General features: G+C 45.7%; 1 protein-coding gene and 1 pseudogene across 7 annotated transcripts; both read left to right on the plus strand.

Annotated features, from left to right (window-relative positions):
* Positions 1-740: 740 nt before the first annotated feature.
* Positions 741-5,066, plus strand: LOC115021341 (tubulin beta chain-like; annotated as a pseudogene).
* Positions 5,067-6,039: 973 nt separating this feature from the next.
* Positions 6,040-16,689, plus strand: LOC115021332 (mediator of DNA damage checkpoint protein 1-like). Of its 7 annotated transcripts, none has more exons than XM_029451697.1 (12): positions 6,040-6,133; positions 6,682-6,852; positions 6,967-7,563; positions 7,635-7,713; positions 7,863-8,947; positions 9,578-9,634; positions 9,759-13,405; positions 13,886-14,023; positions 14,308-14,490; positions 14,595-14,720; positions 15,251-15,361; positions 15,484-16,689. In XM_029451697.1, the coding sequence occupies exons 2-12, from the start codon at positions 6,717-6,719 to the stop codon at positions 15,685-15,687; spliced, it is 6,363 nt and encodes a 2,120-aa protein (XP_029307557.1). In that variant the 5' UTR covers positions 6,040-6,133; positions 6,682-6,716; the 3' UTR covers positions 15,688-16,689. The 7 variants fall into 7 exon arrangements, with proteins under 7 accessions (XP_029307557.1, XP_029307558.1, XP_029307559.1 ...); XM_029451698.1 differs by lacking the exon at positions 6,040-6,133 and having other exon boundaries at positions 6,492-6,852; positions 9,759-11,188; positions 11,441-13,405; XM_029451699.1 differs by lacking the exon at positions 6,040-6,133 and having other exon boundaries at positions 6,492-6,852; positions 9,759-11,170; positions 11,423-13,405.
* The last annotated feature ends 367 nt before the right edge of the window (positions 16,690-17,056 follow it).

Here is a 17,056-nt window from a genome sequence, read left to right on the forward strand (position 1 = left end):
TCACTTCACTTTTTCTCAGAATATAATAAAATAAAACCCCAAGATGAACGGCTACTAAAGTGACCTTGAGATGATATTGTTTCCAAAGCTTGACCTTCATTTTAAAGCCAAAAAGTCAGATCAGACATTATGATTAAGCAGCTGCAGTGGAAACAGTTTCATGCTTTTACATACACAGGTACACAGGTCTTAAAAGTAACAATGCACCAGATGCCAGTGTAACATGCATTCTGGTCTACTTAAGAAGAGTTCTTTAAATAATCCTCAAGATCATGAAATATGATTGTTTGTGATGCTCAAAAAGCAGCTACTAAATGGGGCGTGTGGTGAGACAAAGGACCCCGAGGAGAGGGGCTTGAGCCGACTGACCCCATCGTGTCCCTTGCTTGAAACTGAAATGTCTGCCATCTGTCTGCTCTGCAGGGAGCGTTACAGTAAGAAGGATGGTTTTATAACTGCTGATTGGTTATTCCCCTCTGAAAAAAACAAAAACAAAACTGTAATACATGTCACTTGCGTGTTTCTGGACACCAGCTGGTACAATGCTGGTCCATCTCTGGATCTCATTTCCACACCCTGATCTGCAGGAGCGCCCCTCCTCATTCCGACTCTGGGTCTTGTTTTTGCAGCCAATCCCCGCCCGCTGCAGCTGAGTCTGGGTCTAGCCCCGCCTGCTCCCCTCGTTCTGGAAAAGCTCCAACCTTATAAAAGCATTGTCCGGTACTTTACGCTAGTCTCGGGGTCGGCTCCTCGTCTCCGCAAAGAAAAGCTCGTCGTTGTAAAACTTTAGCATCAACTATGAGGGAAATCGTGCACATCCAAGCCGGCCAGTGCGGTAACCAGATTGGTGCCAAGGTAAGAAAATATATTTTTTGAGAAAGTATGCTTTTTCCATAAGGCCACAGGCGCATTATGCAGGACATACGCATTACGCGTAAGTCTTTCTGTAGCTGATCACATGAAGACAAAGGATCCCTTTATTAAAAACATTCATTTCATACATATTATACCATGTAACACGTCATACATACTACAATATCACTCATAAATGTTGATCAGCAACTGTTGATGCTTCTTTTTGTGCTTTTCTGTCTGAACTCGTGCACTGCGGTGGGTGGGAGGTGGGTGTGGAGCAGTGCTGACTCGGGCTCTTGTGTCTCGACGGGTTTTGTTCACACAACAGCGGGCGTGTCTGCGTCTCAGCAGCTGAGGGTTCAGCTGACTTCAAGATGTTGTCTGGTGAAAAGAAAGGGAGGAAAAAATCCGTCTATTCTTCACTTGTCGGAGCTCTTCAGTCAGTGCTCGGCACTGGGTTTCTTTGTCTTGCAGAGACAGATGCAGTTAGTATATCAGACAATAAGTCAGAGCTGCTATTGCAGGCCGGTTATTTGTCCCCCTACTGACTGATGGATCAATATCCCTTATTGATTGTATTCCTGCGGCTGTAGATGCAACTGCTGTTCCAGCTGTTCAGAAAGCAGGGGGGCGGTGGAAAGGGTGTGGCATGGGCGATGAAGAAAGAATTGTTCCTTTAAGAACTGAAAAAGGGCCTTTTCTGAGATCTCTCTCTCTCTCTCTCTCCTCTCTCTCTCTCTCTCTCTCTCTCTCTCTCTCTCTCCTCTCTCTCTCTCTCCTCTCTCTCCTCTCTCTCTCTCTCTCTCTCTCTCTCTCTCTCTCTCATATATATATATATATATATATAATTTTAAAGCTTTAGACACTATAGTGTACTTCATGTGGCCCAGCAGTCTGCCTCACAAGTACGATAGCTTACATCACCAGTCTTACAGTAACAAAAGCAGTCTGCGACAGTACATGTCTTATTGACCCGTTATTATGCCTCATGTCTCATTACCTCCTCTTGTTTCACAACTGATCATTTGTTACAGGCTGCATATGTTTAAGTGGATCCTCTCAATCACTCGCCCTAGTTTTTAAATATGGTTTGGCCCATATATTACAGGATACATCATTATCGTAGTGATGCTCCGCCCACAGAGATTTTAATGTCCAGTAAAGCAGGGCCTGGCTTTGAAAGCAATGTCCTTTCTTTCCTAACCAAATTAGGGGTAGGATATAGGAGGAATGGAGGAAACAGCTGATGCCCAGTGGGTGAAGTCATTGGGTTCTCAATTGACTTGAAATGCAACTGCTTCCGGTGTCTTGGAAGAATAGCTATAGGAAATAACCGCAACATGTATACATTGAAGGAAATGACGTATAGTTTTGTGCGATTGGAGCTAATGCAGTAAATGAATATCCCATCTCCCCTTTTTTAAACTATGGAGTATCATTAGTGTCCCTGTGTCGCCCAAATGGTGTTAAAATAACTACAGGAAGTGAGAATCCACATCTGTTTCCATTCCCCCAGGACTCATTGACTCAGATGTCCAGTGGATATGATTGACAGGATTGCTGAAGAGCTGCATTGTGGTGATTTAGGTCAGGGTGTGGCTTTGCTTTCCTGCTTACTGTCCTCATTCTTTCACTATGATTATTTATCTTTAGCTCGTCCTTTTTAGACTCTTTGCTCTCGTTCTCCTGCTGTGGCCTCCCTCATATTAGGGTCACTTTTGTTTTACATGGTCTTATTTAAACGTCATGACACTTAGACTACAGCTGACTGCCAATCTCTTAAGTACTGAGCAGCAATACAGCCCGCTTATCCAGATTACTCTTAAATCCTCCTATTGCTGCCGTGAGCAGAAAATCAGAGGCTGTATGACAAAATAAAAGCCTTAGTTTGAAGATATAACTAAAATGGCTGCATGCATATGCAACAGTCTCACCCGCTTATGGGATTTAATTCCTACGCACTGAGCGTGGTCTTTAAAGAGTGAACAAGACATGAATACAGATCTGCACACAATCAGTGTCTTCAGTGGAGTGTGACGGCCTGGAGTTTATTTTCAGTGTTGCCCCTGGAGAGATCTGTGGCCCCTTTGTGCTCTCTTCTCTGCATTTTACATCTGAAAGAGTTGCATTCTGCTCAGTCATCAGTCAATGTCTATGTAAATATTAACAGCTGCATTGTATTGAATGGGTTAATATATGGCGTGGTGAGAGGGGAAAAATCAGAATACAAAAATGTAAACCCACTGCTGTTTTCCTCGTTTAAAGTCCCCGGTCCCAAAGACCGCACCGCTAATAGATACATGTGTACTTTCCTTGTGAAGTCATGTGATACCTTCCATTTTGTGTCGGCAGTTCTGGGAAGTGATCAGCGATGAGCACGGCATCGACCCCACAGGGTCTTACCACGGAGACAGTGACCTGCAGCTGGACAGGATCAGTGTCTACTACAATGAAGCCAGTGGTAAGTGACCTTCCTCACAACTGATTTATACATAATGAAAGGGTTTATTACATGAACACATTCACCTTTGCCATTTTGTTCTGAAGTATAACTTACAACATGCTGTTATTTTCTCGTGACTGCTCGCGTGACTGGAATTTCTCACATTGTGTATCTTGTGTAACATCCAAGACTGCGGTTTCCTGCATTATTGAGTTGGTATGTCTTTTCTCTTTCCCGTGTAGGAAATAAATATGTACCCCGAGCCATTCTGGTGGACTTGGAGCCTGGCACCATGGACTCTGTGAGGTCTGGACCCTTTGGGCAGATCTTCAGACCTGACAATTTTGTGTTCGGTGGGTGGAACAAAGCCATATTCTCAGAATACTGAATCACTAAAGTCTTTTATGAACAGGAGGAACGATTGGCTTACCTGTATGTCTCTTCTTCCCCTCCAGGTCAGAGCGGTGCTGGAAACAACTGGGCCAAGGGTCACTACACAGAAGGAGCTGAGTTGGTGGACTCGGTCATGGATGTGGTCCGCAAAGAGTCAGAGAGCTGTGACTGCCTGCAGGGCTTCCAGCTCACCCACTCTCTTGGTGGTGGAACTGGATCCGGTATGGGAACCCTGCTCATCAGCAAGATCCGTGAGGAGTACCCCGACCGTATCATGAACACCTTCAGTGTAGTGCCCTCCCCCAAGGTGACGTACCCTTGTAGGAAGTTTTCATTTGAGTTTCTCTTGCCTTAAGTGTTCTCTTCTAAGATCATGAATCTGAACTGGTTCTGTGTTTTTGTCCTCAGGTGTCAGACACAGTGGTTGAGCCTTACAATGCCACCCTCTCAGTCCACCAGCTTGTAGAGAACACAGATGAAACCTTCTGCATTGACAATGAAGCCCTGTATGACATCTGCTTCCGCACTCTGAAACTGACCACACCCACCTACGGAGACCTTAACCACCTGGTGTCCGCCACCATGAGCGGGTCACCACCTGCCTTCGCTTCCCCGGTCAGCTCAATGCTGATCTGCGCAAACTGGCCGTCAACATGGTGCCTTTCCCTCGTCTGCACTTCTTCATGCCTGGCTTCGCCCCCCTGACCGCCAGAGGAAGCCAGCAGTACAGAGCCCTCACAGTTCCCGAGCTCACCCAGCAGGTGTTCGATGCCAAGAATATGATGGCTGCATGTGACCCGCGTCACGGCCGCTATCTGACCGTCGCCGCCGTGTTCCGTGGGCGCATGTCCATGAAGGAAGTCGACGAGCAGATGCTCAACATCCAGAACAAGAACAGCAGTTACTTCGTCGAATGGATCCCCAACAATGTGAAGACCGCCGTCTGTGACATTCCACCCCGTGGCCTCAAGATGGCCGTCACTTTCATTGGCAACAGCACAGCCATCCAGGAGCTGTTCAAGCGCATCTCAGAGCAGTTCACAGCCATGTTCCGCCGTAAGGCCTTCTTGCATTGGTACACAGGTGAGGGTATGGATGAGATGGAGTTCACTGAGGCCGAGAGCAACATGAATGATCTGGTGTCTGAGTATCAGCAGTACCAGGATGCCACTGCCGAAGAAGAGGGTGAATTTGAGGAGGAGGCTGATGATGATGCTTGAAGAAGGTCAAGACATCAATGCCAAAATGAAAATGAAAAAAAGAACAACGACAAAAGTAACCAACGAACAAACTAGATTCAAACATTGCTAGAATTAAACTTAGCATACGTTAGATATCCTTTGTGATTCAATGCAAATAAAGTTGTCAAACGAAACATGTGTGCCTTTCTTAAATGCTTGTATATGATTCTTAATTGTTTGATAAAACATGAAATACAACTCAGCCATCAATCACATTTCAAAACAATGGAAATATAAAATATTGGATATTGGATGAATGTTAAGTGTTGAGATCAGCAGCTTCTGTAGTAGAGGATACTGATGCATTCATGTGCTGTTTCCTGCAGCTAGGAAAAATAGCTGAATCATTCACTTTTGTGATGCTTGGAAAAGAATAGGTTTAATGTCTGTCCCATGAGCATTAAACGATAAAACAGTTGAGTAAACAGGAATTCTCAGTGCAGACATGCAGTAGGTCAAGTATGGTTTCCAGATATTGTTGGAGTAAATTAGATGCAATATCCAGGGGTTTCTACTCTGCAGGAATGATGGTTAAGGGCGCACGACCAATTTGCAACATGAGTCAGGCCCAGTTTTTTCACACATTCCTACAACTATGAGTCAAAATGTAAAACATTAATCGCACCCTGGCAGCGTTTATAGGATCTTAATATACAACTTTAAAAGTACAGTTCTAACCAACAACATTGCATCTACTTAGTTTTGGAACGACTCAACCGTAGAATGGAATCCCTTAGGACCACTTCATGAAATGTGCCTGACAGCAAACTTAAAGAGGGGAAAGGGGACAAAAACGTAAAGAAGTAAGCTACTTGATGATGTAACATTGTTTTTAAAGCCTTTATTGTTGCTCTTTTCAGTACATGTCTCATAGGATATTCAAAGCTGCGTTATTTATGAAGGCAGTTGGACCACCATAGACTGTAATACACATATCTATTGTTTAGAACAGGCTGTTATGGCATCACAATCCCATAAATCTGTGTGGTTCCTTTAAGATACAGTTGGGCGGGAACATTGGTCCAATCATAAACCTTTAAAGTAAGACTAAGGTTTAAATGACCAATGGCATAAGATTCCAGAGTGATTGGTATATTGGCCAATCACCTGCAGTTGAGACGCCTCTTGTGGGCGTGGCCGATTATTTCCCGGATGTGTGTGTTTATTGTTCGTTTACATCCATCGAGAAAAACGTGTGAAGGTAGGTATCAACTTCTTAGCAATACAAATACATTAGCAACTTTAGATGAGTTTACTTGAACAATGTCGCCATGTAGTTGAGTGTATTACGGTCAAACCACTCGTATAATCGCGTAAACTTCCTAGTTTCTTGGGATAGTAATTTTCCTGAAAGTAGTCGCAAATAATGTTTACATTGACACTATTATTTTCTACTCATTTACAATATAAGGTGACATTTTACTATGAGTAGTTATGTTAGTTATAACATGAAATATTAGTTTACGTTGACGTTTGAATGACCCAAACTGCCAGTTTACGTTAACGTCTTTTCGTAGTTTAGTTTTTACGTTGACCGGAAGTGGAATGCAGTGAAGCGATGTTGTTTTGTTAGACATGTTCATACACGTTCACTATAAGTTGCACGAGCGTTGCTTTACTCTACAAACTGGATGTAAGCAAGAATATAACAGAACAGTATAGCTAAATATATCATTTAGGGTAACGGTCCAGTTAAAGCTAGCGTTGGTTGACTTTGCAGCCTTAATATCCATTTATCTGTGTTTTGAGGGGTAGCAGTCGTCCTGTTCTACTCTGTGTGAGGAATGGATGCTACTCAGAGGATCAATGACCTAATCGTGGAGTCAGATGAGGAAGAAAATGAAGAGGAGGATGAAACTAAGAGGGGACCACCATTGGCTAAACTGTGCATCTTAAAAAATGAACACATCCCTGAGACAGGTGAGTAGCTTTCTGCTGCTGTTGTTACACATATGGTTTGTTGATTTATGCACTAACTTGCATTACCAGGTCTTGTCTTTGTATTTCTTCTAATGAACATTCTCTGTCTCCCAGAGTTGCCCCTCTATTTGGGAGATAATGTTCTGGGCCGGGATCCCAACACCTGCACCCAGTCCTTGCCAGCTCCCTCAATATCCAAGCAGCACGCTACCATCTGCATCTCCGTCTACAGGAGAAGAGGTTGTCACAGTGAAGTAGACACAGAGGCTTTGGTTTGGGACCTAGGGAGCATGAATGGGACCCGCAAGGGCCACCTAAAGCTGACTCCCAATGTACGCTATGCCCTCAGTGAACGGGACAGTTTGATGGTGGCAGACATCCCATGTCAGTATGTCATCTGCGCTGTAGATGCAGTCTCTTCTCAAGGGGACACGACGACTCCTGTGAGCAGAAATGTAGACCTAAAGGCCAGGTTGCCACATGCCTCGGGAGAAAAGGAAGGTTACACAAGCACAGGCAGCAAGAAACATGTCAACGGAGGTACAAAGGCTAGGGTGTCTTTACCCGATCGGGGGGACACAAGCAAGACTCCTGTCCTAACCAGTTGCCTAACCCTTGAGCAAACTCCAACCCAGCCACAGGGGAGCCTGGTCCCAGAATCTGACTCGGACTCAGGCGGAGAAAGAGAAGACCGAAGGCGCAAGTCTATAGGTATGTAAATTATGCAACACGTATAGAAATGAAGTCCTGTATTTTATTTACATCTTTAATATCTTTTACAGTGTCCGATTCTGACTCCCACAAATCCAGTCCCACCTCTTCAACATTCCTGAGTCCCACAAACAAAACCGTCCCTGAAAGGTATATTAGCATCATCTTATTTCTTTTAAATATGTATATTCATAACACAGACATAGCTCATCCCTGTAAGTGCGTTCTTCTATTCAGTGTATTCCTTCTTTCACTTGTGAGTTATTCTGCTTGTCATGTTGTTTTCCGTGCTTCTACAGTGAGGATGAAAGTCCCATCACACCGTCCTCCAATAGAAATAGGCCTCTCAGACATGTCACCTTCAGCGCGGAGGAGACAGACGTAGATGTGGGCCGACAGCAGCTGAAGAAACACAAGGCACTTGCGATTGTGTCCGATAGTGAGGAGGAGGAAGAAAGCGGACAACATGTCCCAGTGAAACAGGAAAGCAAAGTCAGTCTTACAGGAGAAGATGAATTGCCTGTATTCTCTCCAACAGTCTTTACAGATGTGATCCCTGAATTTCACATGGACAGTGACACTGATGTCGATGAAGATGATGATGCCTTAGACAAAGTTCCCAAAGGTTTGCCTTCCTCTGCTGACCACACAAAGCCTCGTGGTATTTCGCTCATTCAGCCAGAGGGCATCACTATGGACAGTGACACTGATGTGGATGATGATGAGGAGGCATTGTCAGACGCTGCTACAAAAGCCAAACCCACTTCACTTCAGAGCACACACACAGCTGACTCTGCTCCTTCAACGCTGGCAAATGTCCACCTAGACAGTGACACAGATGTTGATGAGGGAGAAGAAAGGGAACTTGGAACAAGTAATAAATGCTCTAAAATAGATGAAAGTCCCACTAGATTAGATACCAAGCCTGAATCCGCCCCCGCTGTGCCTCGCAGCCTGCATGTAGACAGTGACACCGATGATGAAGCTGCTCCTTCCATCAGTGACCGCTCGGTGGCGTCTGCTGTCACAGAATCACGCACCGCGGCAGACGCAGGAGCTGATTTGGGTATTTTGTCTGACAGCGACACAGATGTGGAAGGCGATTCTCCTCTGGTCATACCTGTCATTGTCTCAGCCTTGTCAGCCGACCCTGGTGCCATGTCAGATTCTGATGCAGACACAGATGTTGATGAATCCAGCGTGCCCCCTGCTGGAGACGGGGTCAATCCAGCCGACCTTAGAGTGGACAGTGACACAGATGTGGAAGATGAGGTGGATTTTGGAGAGGCAGGTGAGGCCCAGATTCCCGACCTGTGCAGAGAAAGTACGCCCAGGTTTCTGGTTCCCCTTCAGCAGAACTGCTCTACTCCTGTACACGTGTCAGGTAATCACTTAATCTTCTAACGAGAACTGAATACAGTATTTTATTTATAGTTTCATCTGCCAATCATTTTCTCAGTGTATAAAATTCACATTACAATCACAATTGTTTTAGCTTTTGTTAAGCGTTTTTTAAACAATTCAACAAAACTGTATCAACTGTGCAAAACAAAACATTTACTTAATTACAGACTCCCCGTTATTAAAGGTGTGACATGCAGCCTATTTATACATTTTAATGACAGAACAAACCTGTCGCTTCACAACTTCTCAGGTGTGGGAGTGAACTGCACAGATTTAATGATCAACGCAAAAATATATAACTTTAACGCTAATAATGAACAGAAATAATTACAATAAAACTACACTTGTTGTTGGCACTCAAAATAGAAAAAGATCAGAATGTCAAGAGATGAAGGATAGATTCTCCAAATAATCAATGAAAGGAACTCAGATTTTATTCTATTATGTAAGTGATCCATTTAAAATAAACCGCCATTTCTTAATTTGAAGACGCATCATGCTCTCCATGATCCACTGTATAAATTGTTTGACATATTTTTAACATGAAATACAAGCGTGTTTAAATTACCTTTTTATAATTTTTGTTATTTTCACTTTTGGATGGTTCCAGAAGGAAAACTGGAAAATCTGGAGACTTTCCTGATACCCTCTTCAGTTCCATTTAGACGTGAGTAAATAACTTTTGAAACTGTCAAATTACACAGAACTGTGTGCGTTTCTAAGACGATGGTTATATCAGAGGGAAAATATGTATTTTAACCTTGCACACGCTTCTTTATTTTGTCTCCCAGGTGCTGAAGCCCCTGCTGTAAGACCTATCGCATCGTCTCCCAGCTCAGACAGCCTGGAGGATGAGGACTTGGTCGTGGCCGAGACACAGTCCTTCATTCTTCAGACCAGAGACTGCCAGGGCAACTCTCCAGAGCACGCCACACAAGCTTCTGGCCTTCAGTCTTCTGCTGATGAAAAAGACAAACAGTCCAGCAGAGGAGGGTCTTTCCATCTGGGATTGTCTGACAGCAGCCACCTGCAGGGTCTGGCCCAAACTCGAGCAATGGAAAGCAGCCAAGGCTTTGTCTCTGTGGTCGGGGGTGTGAATCTGGAAGATACCCAAGCATATGCAGCTATCTCAAATGCAGACAGAACCTCCTTGGAGAATGATCCAAATCTGGAGGCTACACAGGCCTTTGGAGAGGATGTTGGACCTGCCAGATGTTCATTAATGTCTGCAAAAGAAGGTCAGGTGGATTTTTCCCTAGAAGCAACACAGGCATTTATTTCAGAGTCCTGCAGTGATTCAGAGGATGGAATAAACACCGCTACTGCTGAGACTCAGCCTTTCGATTGTCCTACTTCATCTACTGTTGCCACGGCTGAAACCCAACCAATGTCTGCCTTTGAGGAGGAGGAGGAGGAGGAGGACAGTTTGGATGAAGAAAATCCTGTTTCCTCTGCACTACAAGTTAAGCCCAGACCACAGAGTGGAACAGAAGAGAGGGAAAAACATAGGGAGGCAGCTCAACCTCACAAGAGGGACCTCATTAAGGCTTTGTTTGTAGCTGAAACTCAGCCCATGTGTATAACTGAGGATGAAGAAAGTGATGATGAGGACTCAACTCCCGGTCCACAAAAAAGAAAAGCAAAGCAGCTGTGGTTTGAAGACGAGCAGACACAAACACTCACAAACTCTGAGCTCTCTATTGTGGAAACTCAGCCAAAGAGGAAAGGTGAAGATGGAGAAAGTGATGAAGAGGACTTGATTCCAGGTCCACGAAAAAGGAGAGCAAAGGCGCTGCAGCTTGAAGAGGAGAGCATGCAAACACGCACAAACTCTGATTTATCACTTGTTCAAACTCAGCCCATGGTTATAAGTGGAAATGAGGAAAGCGATGATGAGGACTCAACTCCAGGTCCACGAAAAAGAAAAGCAAAGCAGCTGTGGTTCGAAGACGAGCAGACACAAACACTCACAAACTCTGAGCTCTCTATTGTGGAAACTCAGCCAAAGAGGAAAGGTGAAGATGGAGAAAGTGATGAAGAGGACTTGATTCCAGGTCCACGAAAAAGGAGAGCAAAGGCGCTGCAACTTGAACAGGAGACGCCGTCCCTCACATGTTCTGAAACTCAGCCCATGGGTGCATGTGAAGATGAGCAAAGTGATGAAAAGGACTCAACTCCAGGTCTGAGAAAAAGGAGAGCAAAGGCGCTGCAACTTAAAGAGGAGACGCCGTCCCTCACATGTTCTGAAACTCAACCCATGGGTGCATGTGAAGATGGAGAAAGTGATGAAGAGGACTTGATTCCAGGTCCACGAAAAAGGAGAGCAAAGGCGCTGCAACTTGAACAGGAGACGCCGTCCCTCACATGTTCTGAAACTCAGCCCATGGGTGCATGTGAAGATGAGCAAAGTGATGAAAAGGACTCAACTCCAGGTCTGAGAAAAAGGAGAGCAAAGGCGCTGCAACTTGAACAGGAGACTCAGCCTTTAGAAACAAAAACAGGCCGGCAGCCTCAGAGAGGAAAAGGGAGACAATCTGAAGCCGCAAACAGTGGCTCCACTATTACAGGACAAAGAGTGACAAGGGCAAGATTAAGAGAAGAGGAGGAGCAGGCAGAGTGTTCTGATCCTCCTAAAACACAGACGAGAGGGAAGAATAAAGCGGTGCCAAAAACCAGAGGAAGGAGAGGGAAATCCAGGCCTGATGAGGAGGAGGAGAAGGAAGAGAAGAAGGTGGAGCAGGCCAAACGAACCAGAGGGAAAAAATCCATGAGACAACAGAAAGATAACGAGGAAGAGGAAGAAAGGACAAGAAAGAAGCAGGCTGAAAATAACAACCTAATAAAGGAGCAAGAAGACCGGAGGGAAAAACGAGACAAATTAGAGAGGGAAAGAAAAGAGAAGGAAGCGCAAGAAAGAGTGCAGGCTGAAAATGCAGAAAGGTTAAGGCTTGAGCAGGAGAGAGCAGAAAAAGAGAAGATAGAGCGGGAACAAGAAGAAAAGAAAAGAGCTGATAGGGTACAAAAGGAAGAAGAAGAACAATTAGAGCGGGAAAGAAAGGAGAAGGAGGAAAAAGAGAGGTTGGAGACAGCAAAGAGGGAACTTGAAGAGAGACTTGAGAGGGAGAGGAAGGAACAAGAACTCCAGGCGAGACTGGATAGAGAAGCAAAGGAGAAGGAGGAAGGGAAGAGATTGACGAGATTGGAGAAAGAAAATCGAGAAAAAGAGGCCAAAGAAAAACAAATAAAAGAGCAACAAGAAAACACGCCTGCAACACCCACAAGAAGTCGAAGAGCAGCCAGAAGAACGATTGCTGGCCCGTGTACAACTGAGCCGGAACCAGACTCAACCATATCAGCCAACGAGGACGTCCCAGCAAGGAGAACCAGATCCCGCTCCAACTCTTCCAACTCCATCAGCTCAGAGAGGTCTTCTTCAAGTGTGAGCACCCCTGGGAGCCGGGGGAGAGGCCGAGGCAGAGGAGCAAAGAGGACCAGTGCGCCACCCCCGGCAGCCAGCGTCAGAAGCAGCGATAGGAGGAGGACGGCGGCCGCAGAGCTAATAACACAACAGGGCAGTAATGATATTCCTCCCCAAGGAGCCCTTTCAAGGTCCAACTCCATTAACTCCATCAACTCTGAGATTTCCAGCTGCAGCTTGAGCTCTCAGAGCAGAGGAAGAGGAGGCAGGCAGGGAGGAAGAGGGAGGAAAACGGAGGCAGAGCCAGACTCCATCCCTCCTATCAATAGTCAGAGTGACCAGAGCTTGACTCCCAAACCTACAGCCAGAGGCAGAAAGAGCAGGAGAGCAGAGGAATCCTCTAATGAGGTCCCCCATGACGATGGAAAAGAGAAGGCAGACTCTCAGCAGGCTAGTACCACAAGGGGGCGACGGCGAGCCATTGCAAATGTCTCTGAGCCTGCTGCTGCAGAAAAGCAAGACCCTTCAAGTCAGGAGGGAGCCAGTGAAGAATCGACTCCTAAAAGGAATGTGAGGGGACGAAGCCAAAAAGTGGTGCAAATTGTGCCTGTGGAGGCACCAGGAGCTGCAGTCAGTGATGGAGAGGAGGCTAAAGAGACAAGAAAAGGAAGGAAGAGAGAGTTGGAGGCAAATACAGAAGAGGCCTCCAGCAGTAGCTCCAAAGATTACACCGGGAAGAAGAAAGCTCAAACAGCAGAGGAAGAAGAAGAAACAAAGGAGGACATTGTAGTCCAAGTTAAGAGAAAAGGTAGAGCATCCAGCGCTTGCCCAAAGAACAATACAAGCGTTTCCCCCATTGAAGTGAAGGGGAAAGAGCAGAGTGAGAACATGGGGAAGGGGACTGTTGAGAAGAAAGGCAGAGGTCGGCTATCGGTGGTCCAGAAGAAGAAGAAGAAGAAAGAGGAGCAGGAAGAAAGCGGCTCATCTGTTGACCAGGAGCCACGTTTGGAGCCATCACAGGTGACTTTATTACTTATTTGGAAATGGTATGGTCTTGTGGAAGTTGTTGTTTTGATTGAGACAAATATACATTAGTGCTGAAACATAAATCAGACCAAACGGAAAGCTAAGTAGTATGTGATAAGTGTCCAGGAGCTTCTGTCCTTGCACAGGATAGCTTTTACCTCGGCCAAAGGCCCTGGTGCATTTCTCTCTCTGAGTCAGCCTTTCCAACCTTCGTAATGTACTGCAATCACCATCAGGGAGCGTCTACGCCTCTCCAACTCTCTCAGCAACAGGAGTAGTCTGACCTGCTCAGCATCACCATTAATACACTAATGAATGAAGTGTTCACACAGTCCCTTCCTACTCTAACGTTTTATCATCTTAGCTTTCTTTACTGCTCTTATCCTCATCATTCTCCTGGTGTGTTTCATGCTTTGTCCTTGTCTGTCATTTGTCCTTGTCTCCCCTCCCCCCCCCTTTTCTCCCATCCAACAGCCCCAGACTCCGACCAGCGGTGCATCTCGGAAGCGACGGTCTCTTGCGGACTCCTCGCCTGTGGCAAAGACCCCTCGCTCGTCTTCTGCTTCCCCGGCAGCTCGTGGTCAATTGCGAGCTGCCGGCCAGGCCTACAAGGTTTTCTATGTCTTTGTACACATGGGGGTCGTGTTTGTCCGAATGATGCTTTAAAGGGTCACTTGTTTCTGAGGGTGCATTCACAGCCATGACGATTAGAGCAATTCAGTCAAAGCTGCCTCTTCTTCCTGAAATAATGTTAAGATGAGATGATCCCAGCTGAATGCTGCGGGGACGTTTAGGTCCGTTTGAAATGATGGAGATAATGGCAGATTTCAATCAATACCCTAACTTCCCAAACTTTTAAACTCGTCTGAACGAAACGGTGTGTGTGTCATTCTCAGGTGCTGTTCACCGGCGTGGTGGATGAAGACGGGGAGAGAGTGTTGGCTCGTCTGGGAGGCAGCATGGCTAAAGGAGTGGCAGACATGAACTGTCTGGTGACTGATAAAGTGCGCAGGACTGTGAAGTTCCTGTGTGCCTTGGCTAAAGGAATCCCTATTGTCACCACACAGTGGCTGGAGAAGGTCAGTCGCAGCAGTTCAATCTGTTTTCTCTCTGTGTTAAATGAAAGTGGACGTATATACACTAATACTACTCTTGTTGCCTCTCTCCCCTCCCCGTGTTTCAGAGTGGTAAGGCTGGGAGCTTCCTGTCTCCTAATGCGTTTGTTGTGAAGGATCCAGAGCAGGAGAAGAAGTTTAATTTCTGCCTGCAGGAGTCTCTGAAGCTTGCCAGCAGTCATCCTCTCTTACAGGTACTCTTAACATAGTCGTGGCGTTTATTCCTGTGCTTATATTCTGGCACAGGGTTGGTGGATAATATTGACAGATGAGAGATAAATAGTGACTCGTGGTTAGAATCCTCCTCGGCCTATAAAAGATTCCCGACTTTTCACCGCCATGCGTTGCTTTTAGCTCCACCTCTTTGTCGTTGAACGTGCTCGGATCTTCTCATGAGCACCGTGTCGATTGTTCACCATTACACTTTGTCTTGTGGGGAGTCATTTGACATTTATTGTTAATGTACAGTTTATGTTTTATGGGCACTTGACGTCGAGCAGCAGGCAGTAATGTTTCCATCCCTGCCCTGCGCTGTTGGGCTCAGTGTCAAAGCTGCAAGGGGAGGGTTTGATTCTACATATCGGGCTGGTACTGGCTCAAATTGGGGCAGGCATACACATGTTGTACCACAAAATGACAACCCTAAGAGCCTTATATTGATTTCTTGAGGTGTTCTGGCAAAGACGTGTTGTGAAATGCATCTGTCGTCTTCTCTTTCTGTCAGGGGTACGAGGTCCATGTCACAAAGTCTGTGAAACCAGAGCCGGTTCATATGAAAGACATCATCTCCTGCAGTGGAGCTTCCTTTCTCCCTAAGATGCCCTCGTCTTGCAAGGTACAAGTCAGACTTCCTCAATCGGGTCTCGCATGCAGTGAATTAACATTATTTTTGCGAAAGTCTCTCTAATCCCTCGATACATCTGTAGTTATTCATAACTCCACTGTCCTCCCTCTCAGCCGCAGACTGTAGTGATTTCCTGCGAGGAGGACTGGCCGCTGTGTGGCCCGGCTCTCTCTGCATCTCTCCCAGTCGTCACCGCTGAGTTCATTCTCACAGGGATCCTTCAGCAGATACTCGACCTTCAGACCCACAAACTCTCCGGCCCCGCACTCACCCTGCAGCCCGCAGGAGGCCGGGGAAGGAGCGGCAAGAAGACTTAGCACCACCGACGTCTGCGAAGAAAACACCGTCCGCGTGGTTTCTCCGTCGCTCAAACCAGAGGCCGGTAGAAACACTAGTGGGTCAGCTGTTCGTCTGTATCAAAGACGTGAAGAATGTATTGTTGGTTTTTATAGTGTTAGCTGATAAATGTTAAATAACTCATTTGACATGCACAGCATCCCGTTTAGCAAGAGAGCGACGGGACAATCACAGTTTAGGGAACTTGACTGTCTTTTCCCACAATCCTACCTGCCTGCTTGATACGCGTGAAAAATGTAGATTTTAAAGTGAAGTTGCTGCTATGCCGGGTGGGAAATAATAACCCACCAGCCGTCCTTGTCCCCCCTCTCTGCTCCACCCTTGTGCTCCACCCCTCTCTGTATACAACCATAACAAGCAGAGCAGGAATGAACCGTTGTTGCTGCTCTCCCTGCGTGCTAAGTGCTTCAGCAGCTCCATCAGCCCGTGTAGCAGGTGGAGCAGTCATGAAGTGCCAATTTTAATAATCATATTTGGGTGGTGCAGAAGTGGAACTGATGGGGTCAACTGGACTAGATAAAAAGAAAAGCTTGTCTCCTGTGCTGATGAGAAATGCATAGTGCCTTTTTATACCCAGATAATCATGAACCTACCAGTGTGTCTTGTTCCACTGTCTCCATTACCCACCACCACCTACTCCATTAAGGTTTCAATCAATCCCATTAGCTCCTGGGGTGCATCACGATATACAGGCACCTGAATGCTGATGCTGCTTCTACATCAATCTGTTACGGCCGTGCTACGTCTACTCTGTATGTGGACAGAACTCACATTGGGTTTCTTCCCTGGCCCACAGTACATGTTTGAACTTGCTGCATCAGTTGGTGTTTTAAAGACGGACTCGTTACCTTGTAACTAAGTTTGATTTTAAAACTAATATCTCAACACATGGTTTGTTTTTGTGTCGAATCCTGAAATCTGTCACAATTACCAATGAAAACATTAAATCTTTTTTACGTGTATGTGTGTATTTTACTTTTGAAACTTGAACTCTGCACATGTTGGGACTTTATTTTGTAGGCCTGTTACTAGTATTTGTATTGTTTCAGCTTTGATGTGTTGCTCTGTTGAGGAAAACCGCAAGGTTTGGCTGAAAGCTTAGGAAACGTTAAGTAAGTGGACTCTGCCGAGTGTTTTCTTATTGCCTAACTGCGATTTCCAAGGTGAAGAATTGACCTTCAAGCTCAAAATAGATTTAGCTGATTTTGGGACTTTCTGGTGTCACAGTATTGAGATGTGGGGCTTGTCGATGCAGACTCTTCCTGAGGAGGATCTATCTATCTCTAACTTTTAACACATGCCAGTTAATGCTCTTCTACAGTCCTTTAG

The sequence above is a fragment of the Cottoperca gobio genome, chromosome 16 (assembly GCF_900634415.1).
Source record: "Cottoperca gobio chromosome 16, fCotGob3.1, whole genome shotgun sequence".
NCBI lineage: Eukaryota > Metazoa > Chordata > Actinopteri > Perciformes > Bovichtidae > Cottoperca > Cottoperca gobio.

Bases quoted from the DNA above. Each gene is read 5' to 3' on its own strand.
- LOC115021332 (XM_029451697.1), top strand. From the start codon at position 6,717: ATGGATGCTACTCAGAGGATCAATGACCTAATCGTGGAGTCAGATGAG. The intron at 7,564-7,634 runs GTATGTAAATTA...TATCTTTTACAG, and splicing joins CCGAAGGCGCAAGTCTATAG to TGTCCGATTCTGACTCCCAC. The intron at 9,635-9,758 runs GTGAGTAAATAA...TTTGTCTCCCAG, and splicing joins CTCTTCAGTTCCATTTAGAC to GTGCTGAAGCCCCTGCTGTA.